Genomic DNA, 14,996 nt, shown 5'->3' with positions numbered 1-14,996 from the left:
TTTGTTTAAGTAACCATTTGTCTTGGTGAATATCTATTGCTGCTGGGCTTTGGGGTCTTCTGGGCTCATAACAGTATTGATGAGCGATTTCATTTTGATAAGCTCTACATTCATAAGTAGGAAATCTTCCATGGAATTGAAAGGGATTCTTTTTAAGTCATGGTAACAATATTCCCTCTCACTTTTAGTAGTCAGTATGTGCAAATATCTGACAAAAGAAATTGTTTCAAGATAATTTTGGCATAGCCTATCTTTCATGGCTGATAAAACTATTTATGGCTTGTTTTAATATAATACGAGTATGATTAACTATTTGTTCAACCAACGAATTACTGTAGTTAACAGAAACAGTTAAGAAATTATTTTCATTAAGTATAATTATTATTTACTACATTATTTTGAGTAACTAACCTTTTGTACGCACGTTAATTTCCTTTGTAATCATGGTGGGGAGCTGGCTGATGGAGGACCTCAGTTTTCTTCAGGCTGACTTCCAGGCCAAACATTTTGGCAGTTTCCGCAAAGCAGGACGTCAAGCGCTGAAGAGCTGGCTCTGAATGGGCAACTAAAGCGGCATCGTCTGCAAAGAGTAGTTCACGGACAAGTTTCTCTTGTGTCTTGGTGTGAGCTTGCAGGCGCCTCAGATTGAAGAGACTGCCATCCGTGCGGTACCGGATGTAAACAGCGTCTTCATTGTTGGGGTCTTTCATGGCTTGGTTCAGCATCATGCTGAAGAAGATTGAGAAGAGGGTTGGTGCGAGAACACAGCCTTGCTTCACGCCATTGTTAATGGAGAAGGGTTCAGAGAGATCATTGCTGTATCTGACCCGACCTTGTTGGTTTTCGTGCAGTTGGATAATCATGTTGAGGAACTTTGGGGGACATCCGATGCGCTCTAGTATTTGCCAAAGCCCTTTCCTGCTCCATCAGCCAGCTCCCCACCATGATTACCAGCCCCCCCACATCTCCATCGGGCACACAAAACTCAAAACGGTCAACCAGTTTACCTATCTCGGCTGCACCATTTCATCAGATGCAAGGATCGACAATGAGATAGACAACAGACTCGCCAAGGCAAATAGCGCCTTTGGAAGACTACACAAAAGAGTCTGGAAAAACAACCAACTGAAAAACCTCACAAAGATAAGCGTATACAGAGCCGTTGTCATACCCACACTCCTGTTCGGCTCCGAATCATGGGTCCTCTACCGGCACCACCTACGGCTCCTAGAACGCTTCCACCAGCGTTGTCTCCACTCCATCCTCAACATCCATTGGAGCGCTTACATCCCTAACGTTGAAGTACTCGAGATGGCAGAGGTCGACAGCATCGAGTCCACGCTGCTGAAGATCCAGCTGCGCTGGATGGGTCACGTCTCCAGAATGGAGGACCATCGCCTTCCCAAGATCGTGTTATATGGCGAGCTCTCCGCTGGCCACCGTGACAGAGGTGCATCAAAGAAAAGGTACAAGGACTGCCTAAAGAAATCTCTTGGTGCCTGCCACATTGACCACCGCCAGTGGGCTGATAACGCCTCAAACCGTGCATCTTGGCGCCTCACAGTCTGGCGGGCAGCAACCTCCTTTGAAGAAGACCGCAGAGCCCACCTCACTGACAAAAGGCAAAGGAGGAAAAACCCAACACCCAACCCCAACCAACCAATTTTACCCTGCAACCGCTGCAATCGTGTCTGCCTGTCCCGCATCGGACTTGTCAGCCACAAACGAGCCTGCAGCTGACGTGGACTTTTTACCCCCTCCATAAATCTTCGTCCGCGAAGCCAAGCCAAAGAAGAAGAATTTCCTTTGTGTGCTGGTTGCAAAATGTGGGTGTGCAAATGCACACAGCTTAGAGAAAACAGTGCATGGTAGTATTTAAACAATTCAAGGTGCTTAATGTAGATGATCTGAAGAAATCTCATCTGTTAGAAACAATACTTTTCCCTCGGATCACATCTGTGTTGTGCACACTGGTATCACATTTCATTGCACAAGCAAATACTTTCAGGGAAGATTTTGAAAGAATGGGCAACGTTGAACAGCTGGTTGATCGCCACATCCAACTCAGATCCTCACTGGAGTGTGTCCTTCAGAGGTTGCTGTTTTATATTTATTACAAAAGCAGGCCAAGTAGGGGAGAAGATTCCTGAACATGTGGACTTTACATAACACATCATGACATCAGTCATATTGGTGTGTAATTGTGCTCCCTTATGATGAGGCACTCCTTTCATTTTAAAAGCATCAACCATTGGCTGGTGACAATCAGAGATGATCCTGAACCTGTTGACCAGTAATGCATGACACTAGCAGCTTTGCTTGGAGAGTTGTTGCAGGATCATCAATCCCAGCACTCAAGATTTGTCTGTGCTCTGAAAGATGTAGCTTCCAACATTTGTAGGCTTCACCTTTCTGTGGGTGAGTGGTTGCGATTGCTAGCGGAGCTGGTAGATATTTAATCGTGGGTTCCATGCAGTATCTGTTTGTGTATGGCAGAACAGTGTTTTCAGTGGTCTGTAACTTGCATTGACGTATCTTATAAAGGTCGGAAATGTATTTCTGAATTGCATCATTATTTGGGATTTCTTCTGGTTTTCTTAGCATTCTCAAGATATTATTTGTGGCCCTATGTTAGGGAGCACCTTTGGTGCTGATAGCTGCGCCTCACTAAGGTGGGGATGGTAGGCATCACTGGACCTCACTCATCTCCTAAATCCCTTACTTGTTGGCTCCTCGTGCCAAACCCTGGAAACCGCTTCAGCTAGCAGGCAAAAGCAAGTGAGGGGGTGGTGTCATTACTACACCACTAGGTGATCATCCCAACGGCGGAGCAGGTGGAAGAGGAGACATCTCTCAATGGCTGTAAAGGCGGATGAGGATGGTCAACAATGGGTAGGGAGGCTTGCGAGCATGCTGCAAGAACTGCTGCGGACCCACAATACTCAGGGCTTGCCTACCTAGTGTGTGAAGCCTGGATTCAGTGGACTGTGCAGAAGAAACCATCGCTGGTTCAACGGGCAGAAAGGCGATTCTCAGCATGCGTTGTGGAGTGCTAAGAGGGCACAGACAGACACACAGAATGCTGCTGTCCATCCACTGCATCCTGACCTGTCTCCAGCCGTCTCGACTATGTCTTGCCACTGGGTCCAGATAGGCCGGGGCAAGAGAGTGAGGCTGATGACCTGCGCAACTCTCCCTTACTTTAATCCAAGTCAAGCGCAAGTCATGACTTAACCCAACACGTGGTCCTGATGTTATTTGTGGACACCTTGGTGTGTTCGACATCTCTTCAAACATGTCTTTTTCTGAGGACTTCCATGTCAATTTGAATGAATCGGGGAGATATCTCTCCCCTTCCTTTTTCCCTTGCAATTCATCCTTTCCTCCATAGCAGCCATAGTGGATGCTTCTGCAATTTGGTTAACATGACGTTGTACCCGAAGGGCTGCCTTTCTTCTCTGATTGTTGTGCTGCAAAGTGTCTAGCTGATGGAAAGTGTTTTTTCTCACCCCACCCCCCCATGTAAAATTACCCATTTTTTTGTTGCAAATTTCACTATTTCAGTTTGTGGGAAGCAGATTTGGAATTAGCACTGAAGGTAATGATTGTTTAATGTACCAGTGGAGTGTCCAATTCAACTTCTTGGCATTATGCTTTCAAAGGTAATCTTTTTGATATCTGAAAGTCAATTGCCTAAACATCTAGTATTGCAGTTTTTAAAAAAAAATATTTTATTTATATTGTCCATACATGTATTCATGTCAAAATACAAAATGTAATAATCATATCAATTCATGATGATTTTATAAACCCCTCCACCAATAATAATAGAAAATAAAATATTAAAAAAAAATATAAAAACTACACCAACTCATGTCCCCCCCCCCCCCAAAAAAACCCCAATAAGGATAATAAAGGAAGAAAGAAAAACACAAGTAGTAAAGAAAGAGAAAAAAAAGCTGACATGGTTGTCCAATGATCTCCCCCTTTCAGTCGATTCTAACCTTTTTCAGTTTTATTTGCTTATTTATTCCAAGGAGTTGATGAGTTTTAGGGAAAGCCATTTATACTTACAATACGTAAGTATGTAATCTTCTCAAGAGGTAAACAACTATGAATTTCCACGTGCATCTTTCCAAACTTAAATGAGATTCGATTTCCATGTCACTGCAATACATTTTTTTGCAACTGCTAATGTAATTTTTATAATTTTTTTGATACAAATTCAGTTTCAATTTTGGTCTTATTCCTGAAATATTACCCAGTAAAAACAACATTGGATCCTATGGAAATTTAACTCCTGTGACTTGTTCCAAAACATTCCTAACTCTATCCAAAATGGTCTCAATTTTGGATAGGGCCATGTAGAATGTTTAAAAAAAAAAGTACCAATCTCGTGGCTACATCTAAAACATTAATCTGATAGATCTGACTTCAATCTATTTAAAATTTTTTGGAGTAAGATATAGTTGATGTAAAAAAATTATACTGAACCAATCTTTGTCTAACATTTATTGTATTTGTCATACTATCTTGACATAGTTCCAGCCCATTTTTCTACCCAATAATATTTAAATCTGTTTTCCATCTATGAATTTCCTGCTTTTGAGTTCCATTTTGAAATTATGGATGAAATAACTTTCTTAATAGGTCTATTACAAATCAAGGGTTCTATTTCACTTAGATAATAACGTTGTTAGACCCAATTTATCTCAGAAATATGGTTTTATTTGATAGTAAAATATTGTATTTTTTCTATCATATATTTTTTATTTGTTCAAATAACAATAAATTTCCTTCTTCATAACTATCTTCTATATTTATAATTCCCTTAGAAAACCAAATATTTCAAAAGTTGATTATTCATTGTAAATGAGATAAATCTATTTAGATTCAAAGGCATTTTAGATAACACGGGGTTCTTCATTCCTATTTCTGTATTTACTTTATGCCATATATTAATCAAATGCTTCAACGGTGGAGTTTCTCTGTCACCAGATATTAATCTCGGTTTCTGTTTATAGATAGATATAAATAAAATCTTCTGGTGTCTTCTTCACTATCTTTTCCATCTCTATCTTAATCCTTGCTGGTTTCAAAGAAAAATTAAGCATACATATTAAGATCCAATCATTGTAAATCAAAATGCAAATACTCTGAATATAACAACCACCCAGTAACAAAAAAAAACTATAATTATCACGCAAAACATATATGATTTTTTTTCACTATTAAACAATATTTCATCTCATTATGCCATCTATTAATATCAAACATATTTGTATCTTTCCACATACTAACAATACATTTTTTCACTTCAGATAATGCTAAATATACAAAAGCAAATTGAAATTTATATCCTAATATTTAATACATAACTAAAATATAACCCTTCAGGTAAAATCATATCTCTACCAGACACATGCTTTACCAAAGATCAAATTTGATTAAAAAAAACAAAATTCTTATCAGTACCATAACTAACCCTCATCTGATCAATAGATAAAAAAATTTACCTTCTTTAAAACAATCTCCCAAATTTTCCACACCTTTAAATCTCCAATGTAATAAACTTTGATTATGTATTGAGAAAGAAATAAGTTGATTATTATACAATGGAGTCAAGGCTGACAATTCACCACTAATACCTATCATTTTCTTTTTCTTTGTCCATAACTTCATTAAATGTTTTAATATAGGCACATTATATTGCTGTAACAATTTTACATTTCATCTAAACAAAAATTGGTGTATTTAAGCCTCGAACATTAAAAGTAACATCAAACATTAAAAGTAGCAAACCTCAACTTTGACATATCTACTAATATTACTAAGAACTAATAATATCTATATATAAAAACTCAAAGTAACGTAAATAGGCCCTCCAATAGGAGAAAAATAAACCACAAATTAAAATCTAAATAAAATAAAAATTAAAAAAAAAATAGAAAAAAAAGATAGTTAAAACTACCCAAAGGTAGTAATCCCTAAACCAAACTTGGGTGTGGATCACCCACCAGTGGCTGATGACTAATAGAGCATAGAGCAAACCTCTCCCTGCCCTGCCAAACAAAGAATAACAACAAGATATCATAATGACATAAAAATAAATTAAGAATAAGTAAGTTCTTCTATTCATCCAAGAGATTCCAAACTCAACAACCCCATTTCAGGAGAAATTAGACTCTTTCCAATCCCTTTTCTCCCATTTCTACCATTTCTTCCATTTCCAGAACAACCAGATTTTTCTTTAGGGGACAATGGTGGACTACTTCTTGATCCTCGTACATCTGGCAACGAATCAGCAAAAATCATTGCTTCACGCTCATTCTCAAAAAACCGAGATTGAAAGTCTCCACAAAACACCTTCAACACTGCCGAATAATGAAAAGTAGACTTATAACCTTTACGCCACAAAACTTCTTTAACTGGATTAAATCGACACTGACGTTGAATAACCTCTTGACTCAAATCGGGATTAAAAAAAAACTCTACTATTCTGAATCATTAACGGAGCTTGTCATTGTCTCGCATTTTGCACTGCTAGACGAAGTATAATTTCTCTGTCCAAATAATTCAAGCATCGAATTATCACGGGTCTCGGTGATTGATCAGGCGGAGGTCTTCTTAAGGCTCTATGAGCTCTTTCCAATACCAAGCCTCCATAGAAAAATTCTTGTTCCAATATTTGTGGGATCCATTCTTCCTCCTGAGAACGAGTAATTGCAGTGATATCCTTCTCCTGGTAAGTAGTAATCATTTTTTTTTCAGCTCTCACAGGCAATCTTTGTGACTTTGAAATGGAGAAAAACAAATCTGAAGTCATAGCAGTTTTTTCAGGTCCTGAATCTTCAACACTCCGAAATGTAGTTTCTTCTGCACTTGAGGTTTAATCTTTTTACCATAAGTAGCCATAACAATTCCTTGATACCTTAAACTAAGTTTTAAAAAAAGTTTAAACTTAAAAACAGAGTTAAAAATGGGTTCTTAAAAGTCTGGCCAGAGAAGTTAAGATTACACGTCTAGACTCTACGCCATCGTGCCACACCCCCCTCTGTTCTATATGTTTGTAAAATATTTGAAGTTTCTTATTAATAAGTAATCTCCATTTCTACTCATTAATTTGTATTTTCAAATTTTAAATTTTTAAAAATTTGTCTCCAATTGTTCTACCTCCTTAATATAATCCTCCTTGATTTTAAAGTATAACTTATTATTTGACCTCGTGAATACACTTTCATTGCATCCCATTAAAAAAAAGTTATTAACTGAATTAGAGTTGGTCTCAAAAAAAGATTTTATTTGTTCTCTAATAAAATCACAAAGGTCTTTTTAATATCGTGGAATTAAATCTCCATCTGTAAACTGATTCTTCTTTGTTCAACTTTGTTATTTTCAAATGGTCTTTGAGGTTTTGACTAGCGGGGCGTAGCTACATCATATACCCTAGACCGGCAGAGCGGTTTTCTTCTAAGGGGCCATCCTCTGTGACCGAGCGCGGACTTTTGGGAGGGACACACATGGAGCTATGAGGGAAGCGTGACACCCTCGTAGCCAGCCAGATCAGCCAAATCATCTCTAGCAGTCAATGGGGTGAGAGATGTCGCAGCCAGATCGCTCTCACACCCAACATTGTTATTTTCAACAACAAAGGAGAATGATCAGATAAAATTCTTACCTTATAATTAGCTTGTTGGATTCTTCTCTGAAGTTATGCCGATATTAAAAACAAGTCCATCCTGGAATAAAAATTGTGTCTATTTAAATAAAAGAATAGTCTCTGTCTCTTGGATGAATTCTTCTCCATGCATCTATTAAATTTAAATCGCTCATTAGTAGCAATGTGGCTTTAGATTCTTTTGTCCTTGTTATTGCACTTGTTGATCTATCTAAAACTGGATCTCAACAAAAATTGAAATTCTACCTAGTAATATATTGTCATGTGAATTTGCTAAGTTGAGAAATGTTTCTTGTATAAATTTTTCATCATCTATATTCGGTGCATATATATTCATAAGTGTCCAATGTTTTGAAAAAAAATTGACAATGTACCATAACTTATCTCTCTGCAGGGTCAATTACTACATTTTGTATAGGGTCAATTACTACATTTTCTATTTTAACTAGAAGAGTCTTGTTTATTAATGTAGCTACTCCCCTTGCTTTTGAATTAAATGAAGAAACTGCGACTTCCCACTAGTCTTTTTTTCCATGCAAAAAAGCTATATCTACTTCCATTTTCTTAATATGTGCCTCTTTTCACCGGGCTGTTAATCCCATTAATATTAAACCTTAAAGTATTCAATGTTTTATACATTAATAGAATTTTTAATCTATTTCAAACAATAACTGCCCTTTATCTCTCTCCTTGCTCCTCCTTGGTATTTTGAACCTTTATTATCTATCGTGCTAAGGCATATCCATCTTGTCAATCCAGGTAGGAAAAAGAAGTGTCTGATTTTTTTCAATATATAGTTATAGAATCCAATAAAATATTAAGAATGATAGTAGAATAAAAATAATAACAAAAAACATCTATTAATGTTGTTGAAGAATGCACATTATTACCTCCCTCCATTTTACAGGTTGTGGCCTAAGCCACAAATACACACGATTCGATAGAAGCCAGTGTAAATGACCTCCAACACCACTCCCACTCAGCAGATTCTAAACCATTTTTCATTTAAAGGAATAAAGTAAATAGAAATTACTCTTTATTAATCAAAAAAACTTCATGTTCCTGCTTATTGTGCTGCTTCTGTTTAGCATCCTGCCAAATTAATAATGTTTCCAGAATATAAATCCCTCAGCAGTACATTCATAACAATAAAAAATTCTTTCAATATTCGTCAGGGTTTGTCACAAAATCATACAATAATATTTTATTTCTGTTTGCAGCTTCTGTTGTGATTCCTACTGTTAGAAGTATTCAGACTTTTACACCTACAGAACTTGTAAGTGCTCTGTTAATTGTTCATTGTTTTTATTTTGCTTTAAAATGTATTTGATTACTTTAGCCGAGTGATGATTGTTTTTATTTTGTGGCTGGAGTTCAGTTGTTATACTGATTGTGAAATTGAATTCAGTGGGACTGATTTACATGGGACTGGTGAGGTGAAAATGGGGTTGGTAATTCTATTTGAGTTAGCAGGTTGGGTTGAGAAGTAATGCCACTAGGCATTTTTGTACAGCTGCTGAGAAGTATAAAAATGTTGTGACCGAATTTATTTGTTAAATTCCACCCCGTAATGTTTTTCACCAAGACAACCTACACATTTTTATAGAGCATCTGCAGTCTAAATTGACCGCAGACACTCCAAAAGAAACTGAGTAATGAATGAGACGTTCCTGGTGAAGCACTCTGACATGCAATGACCTGTTTAGCTTGCGACGGCAATGCGTATATTTTAAATCTACAGCATACCGAGAACACATGCATGCAGCAGACCACCACGATGGCCATGTCGAAGCACTGGACTGCCTCAAGGTCCAAGACCACCTCTGCATCCGTGCTGAGGAAGAAATTGACCTGCACCTTTTGGTCGCAGGATTATGACGTCAGTTACGACGTCCAGGTGGTGACGATGTGTGTTGGACAAACGTTGCACATCCACATCAATGTCCACCCACGTTCACCCTCTGACAAACTCCACAACACTGCAAGGTAGTGTAAAAGGGCATCCTGTGTAAGCGGCCACTCTGGAGTTAAGTATGCAAATTTTTAAAGGAATTTTTCCTTTAGTTCTATGTAAAAGTCATAACTCTCAGAGTCGCAGGACCATGATAATTTAATTAGACATACACCACCGTAACAAGTCATTTTGGCCCATGAGTCAATTTATACCTCATTGACGTACACCCCCGGTACGTTTTTTGAATGGTGGGAGTAAAGCCAGAGTCCCCGGAAAAAACCAACGTAGACACTGGGAGAATGTACAAACTCGTTAGTCAGTGTGGGATTTGAACCCCAGCCTGGTCCCAATTGCTGGTGCTGTAAAGGCATTGCGCTAACTGCTACATCAACTGTGCTGCCTGAAGAATGGTGTCATCATGAAAGGCCCATAATCCACAAAACCATGGGCACAGCATCACTATTGCTTTAAGTTTTGTGCTACCTTTTGTATTTTCTTGGCAAATATGTTGCTGTTTATTGTAAAAATTGAGTATTGTGGCTTTCAAACAAAAACCATTTAGAATCTCTTGAGATATTGGTGTTGTAGAGTTCATGAGTGAGTCACAGAGGGAGCAATCCCTATGGAAGGCAGAGAGGGGAAGATATGTCTGGTAGTGGGATTCTTTTGTAAGTGCCGGAAATTCTGGAGGATAATGTGATGGATGTGGAGGCTAGTGGAGTGGTAGGTGAGGATGAGGGGGATTCTATGTTGGTTGCATCTGGGGCACAGGGGCTAGGACAGATGAGTGGGAAATGGAGGAGATGTGGATGAGACCTGAGTTAATGGTGATGGAAGACGGCAGACATTTCTGAAGATCTGGACTGAAAGACCTCATCTTAGGAACAGATGCAGGGGAGACAGAAATTGAGAGAAGGGGATAGAATCCTTGCAGGGGACAGGGTGTGAGGAAGTGTAGTTGTGGGAGTTAGTGGGTTTGTAATACATGTTGGTGGAAAGCACATCTGCTGAGATAGTCAGAGAGGTCCAGGAAGGGGAGAATGTTGATGGAGATGGACAAGATGAGTTTGAGATTGTGGTGGAAATTGGCTGCGAAGTGGATGAAGTTGACAAGCTTATCGCGGGCACGTGAGGCAGCCCCGATGTAGTCGTCAATATACTGGAGGAAGAGTTGAGGGGTCTTCCCTGTGTCGGCTTGCAGCATAGATTGCTCCACAAAGCCCACAAGCAGGTAGGTGTAGCTGGGACCCCTGCAGGTATCCATGGCTACTCCTTTGATTTTGAGGAAGTGAGAAAAGTTGAAGGAAAAGTTATTTAAAGTGAGGACAAATTCTGCCAGGCAAATGAGGGTGGTGGCAGAGCGGTGACTGGTCAGGTCTCTTGTCCAGAAAGAAGTGGAGTGCTTTAAGACTTGCTGTATAGGAGATGGAGGTATAAAGAGAATAAATATCCATCATGAAGATGAGGCAGTCCAGTTCAAGGAATCTGAAGTGATTGGAGGGCATTTAAGGAATCGTGGATGTAGATGGGGAGGGATTGGACCAGGGAGAAAAGATGTCAAGGTAAGATGAAACTAGTTTGGTGGGGCAAGAGCAAGCAGGAACAATAGGTCTACCAGGATGGTTGAGTTTGTGTACCTTGGTAGAAGGTAGTAACGAGCAGTGCAGGGATGAGAGACAATTAATTTTGTTGCTGTGGGAGGGAGGTGACCAGAAGTGATGAGGTTCGAGATGGTGTTGGAGAAAGTGGCTTGATGAGAGGGGTAGGTAGGAGGAGGTGTCTGAGAGCTGTCGTTTGGCCTCAGCAAGGTGAGATCAGTGTGCCAGACCCACAACATCACCACACTTGTCTGCAGGTTTGATAGTGTGGTTGGGATTGTTGCTGAGAGAGTGGAGGGCAAAGTGTTTGGAGGAAGTAAGATTAGAATATGAGGGAGGAATGGTTGATGGTGGCATTGGAAATAAAAAGATCAAAGCAGGCGACTGGGCAGGATGGGGTATCCAGGAGAAGGAAGAGGGCTTGAAGCAGGAGAAGGGTTCTTGGGTGGGGGAGGGGGATGGATAGTCACAGTTACGGAAGTAAGCCCGGAGATGGAGGCGACAGAAGAAATTTTCAGCATCGTGGTGTGCGTGGAATTCATTAAGGTGTGGCCGTGGGTGGAGGGGAGTGAAGCCTCTGCTGAGGACCAAGCTGTCTGTCTCAGAGAGGGGAGGATCTGAAGGAAAAGTAAAGAGCAAGCAGGGGTTAGAGTGGGAATCGATGTTGAGGAGGGTATTAGGGGGGGGAGGAGAGGTGGAATCTGGAGAGTTGGGGAGGTCAGAGGGTGAAGATGGAAGGTTGGGGGAGGTTGGAGCGAGGAAGTGGAGTGTTTGGGCAGGAGAAGGGATGGGTAGTGGGGGAGGTGGAGGGTAGGGTGGTAACCAGAGAGGGGGAGGAGGAGGGTAGAGGGTAATGAGAAAGGAAGGAGGTAGTTGAGGTCTGAGGGTTGGGGAGAAGAGAGGGGAAGATGGTGGAGGGTAGGGAAGGGTAAAGAGTAGTGAGGGGGATGAGTAAGTAGGATCCAGCAGTGAGATCGGACTACAGTAGGAGTCTATATTGGGAGCCACGTGGTTGGAGTCAGCATGGGAAGCTCTGGCCCGAGAGCAGCCAGGGGTCAGGTGAGAGTCAGCAGCATCAGCGTTGGGATCTCCTGCAGGTTTAAAAATTTTAAAAAAATTTACACATACAGCATGGTATCAGGTCACTTTGACCCACGAGTCTGTGCTGCCCATTTTAATGCTGGAGTCAGCGGCCATGGTGTCGGGATCTAAGTTGGGTTGCTGGCTAGGGCCAGGGTTTTGGTCGGTGTTGGGGAGCTCTGGTGAGTCCATTGCTGTGACCAGTGATTGGGTTGATACGAACTAATAAAATCTTATGAGTACTAACAAAGGAACAGCAATGGAAAATTCACAAGGCAATGGTAAATTCAAAATAGCAGTTTTTATTAAACTATTAACAACATAACATTTCTTACTTATCTCTAAACCGAAGTCTAACTTAATTCCCACCATGCACAAATGTAGATATGTGTGTTAAAATTCAAAGCATTACAGTTTAATCTTGAGTCTGAAAAGTCAATTTTAAACTTTAGCATCAAACATCTTTTGCTTGAAGATACTTAAATCGATTTTTAAATTATGAAGCACTTTTAAATATTGTCTTCAAATCTTTTTAAACCCTTGAGTCTTTTGATGAGTTGTCTTTGAGAGACATTTCTTCCTCCGAGTGATTTCTCAAACTCCCTCTTATTTTGCCTAAGAGTTATGGAGTCTGTTTTTCACAGATTTTTTCTTAATCAAGAGCAAAGTGGATTTTACAACCACTTTTTTTTTGCATTCCCCTTTTCCAGGAGTTAGACACAACAGTACCTTTTCTGATTTCTGTATCTTCAATTCTGAAATTGTCCTCCTTATTCAAAGAGACAGTGAAGTGACTCTTTATGCCCACTGATTTTGTGTATCTCCTATTATAAGGATAATACAATACAGGACAGCATCTCCTTCTCTCTTCAGGGACTATTGTTTTACCCCTGTGTCTTTACACAGGAGGGTCAATTTCTTCCATATGATTTCAAAGTGTTTCTCTCTCTCTCTCCATTTATAGTTCTCTGAAATAGTGTTTCATGACATCACCACTGTTTCAGTTTAATTTCTGTCCAAAACACAACTTGTCACTTCACATCCACAAACATCTGACCTCATCTCTGTTTAAGTGGTTATATGACTCCGTAAAGTCTACACAGATTATTCCAATTGTACTTTGAGTTTTGAAAAAGCTACCAGCATAATGCTGAATGTACACAAAAATGCTTTTAAGAACCACACATCGTACTTGAGTTTTCAATTAAGAAACTACTTCAGGTTTATGGCTCTGTTTTTCTATACGAGTCGACTCCGAAAATGAATTCTCTTCCTGAGTTTCTTTAAGTGTAATGTGACCTGTGTGTGACCCTGTATCCAGCCCACAAACTAACTTACTAAGATATATATATTTTGCAACTAAAGATTTTAATTTTAAAGATTAATGCAAATCCATTACAGGGTCACAAGCCATGGTGTCATGAGCTCCATTGGATTTGCAGCCAGGGTTCGGGTTGGTGGCTGTGGCCAGGGTTGAAATTGGAGGCTAAAGTTAAGGATACAAAGGGCAAGTGGACGGGGCACCGGTTGGAGTTAGCGGCAGAACCATAGGGAGCTTTGGAGGGCAGGTGGCCTGGGCTGAGATGGGATCCCACATTCAGAGGCGCAGAGACTGCAGTCTCAAGGGAGGCAAGCTTGTAATCCTTGATGGATGCCAAGTGGGTGTCGGCTGTGGAGCATGTGGATCCAGCAGCAGATGTAGCACAGGTGGGGTCTGCTGCAGGCCATGGGGAGTGAAGCTGTGGCAGTGAGAGGGTGATTTGCAGCTGATATCTCCACATTGAGGTGAGCGTGGTGCGTAGTCGGGAGAAGTGGAGAGAGAGCAGCTGTCAATACTGTGTAGTTACCCAAGATACTTGCTAGGGCCAAACTATGAGGCCTGAATTGGAGCTAGAAACCACAAGGCACAAGATGGCGGCAGAGGCAAGTAGGAAGGAAGGCAATGTGGCTGTGGAATTGAGTCTGGGTGAGTACATGCTTGAGAGCAGCATAGATGACAGATGGGGAGCAGTGCGAGAGAATCCCACAGAACTCACTTTGGAGAGCAAAGGAGAACTTCTTCAGGTTAGGCATCCCATGAAGAGATTTCAGTTTTGTAGTGGTCAGAAGTAAAGCTGACTTTTTCTAGCATTGTGTTTTTACTTTAACCACCGTGTCTATAGATTTTCATGTTTTACTCATGGGCAGAGTGGTAGCCTGATGATGGCATAGGCCATGTATACAACAGAAAATTATGTAGGTAACAAAGATATGATGCATGTCATTGTATATTTCTGTACTTGTTTGGACCCCTCCATACATTACCACATCTGACACAAATTCAAATGCCTGATTTTTTGTTATTGTTTTATTGTGGAAATTAGACCAAAAAATGGAGCACCACATGATCTACTTTTCAGTCTGTTAATTATAATTGCATACTTCCTTTAGAGTAGGACAAGCTTCTGGTATATTATTTCCATGGTGCAGGCATTCAGTCTGTCTCATGAAAACCCATCACCCTATGTGCATTTAAACTCGGAGCAGCTATACTGACTTAACGATTTATGAAATATTGATTTCATTTGTATCAAGAACAGCAATAATCTGAATTTGTGTTTTAGTCTGGTCTTGGTTCTCAAGACTCAAGCTAACAATTTTAAAAAATTGGTGGAAAATAATAATCATTCATTTTATTTATAAATAT

The 14,996-nt window shown here is 40.0% G+C and overlaps 1 protein-coding gene across 1 annotated transcript in view; it reads left to right on the top strand.

Annotated features, from left to right (window-relative positions):
- LOC138760442 (stonin-1-like) overlaps positions 1-14,996 on the top strand; it is a 182,877-nt gene that overhangs the window by 100,477 nt on the left and 67,404 nt on the right. Inside the window, exon 7 of the mRNA XM_069931028.1 lies at positions 8,899-8,954. Coding sequence (XP_069787129.1) covers positions 8,899-8,954 — 56 coding nt within the window. The remainder of the gene's footprint in view (positions 1-8,898; positions 8,955-14,996) is intronic.

Source organism: Narcine bancroftii, chromosome 4, assembly GCF_036971445.1.
Source record: "Narcine bancroftii isolate sNarBan1 chromosome 4, sNarBan1.hap1, whole genome shotgun sequence".
NCBI classification, from domain to species: domain Eukaryota; kingdom Metazoa; phylum Chordata; class Chondrichthyes; order Torpediniformes; family Narcinidae; genus Narcine; species Narcine bancroftii.
Note: the sequence above shows the minus strand (reverse complement) of the source record. Positions and strands in the feature narration are given on the sequence as shown.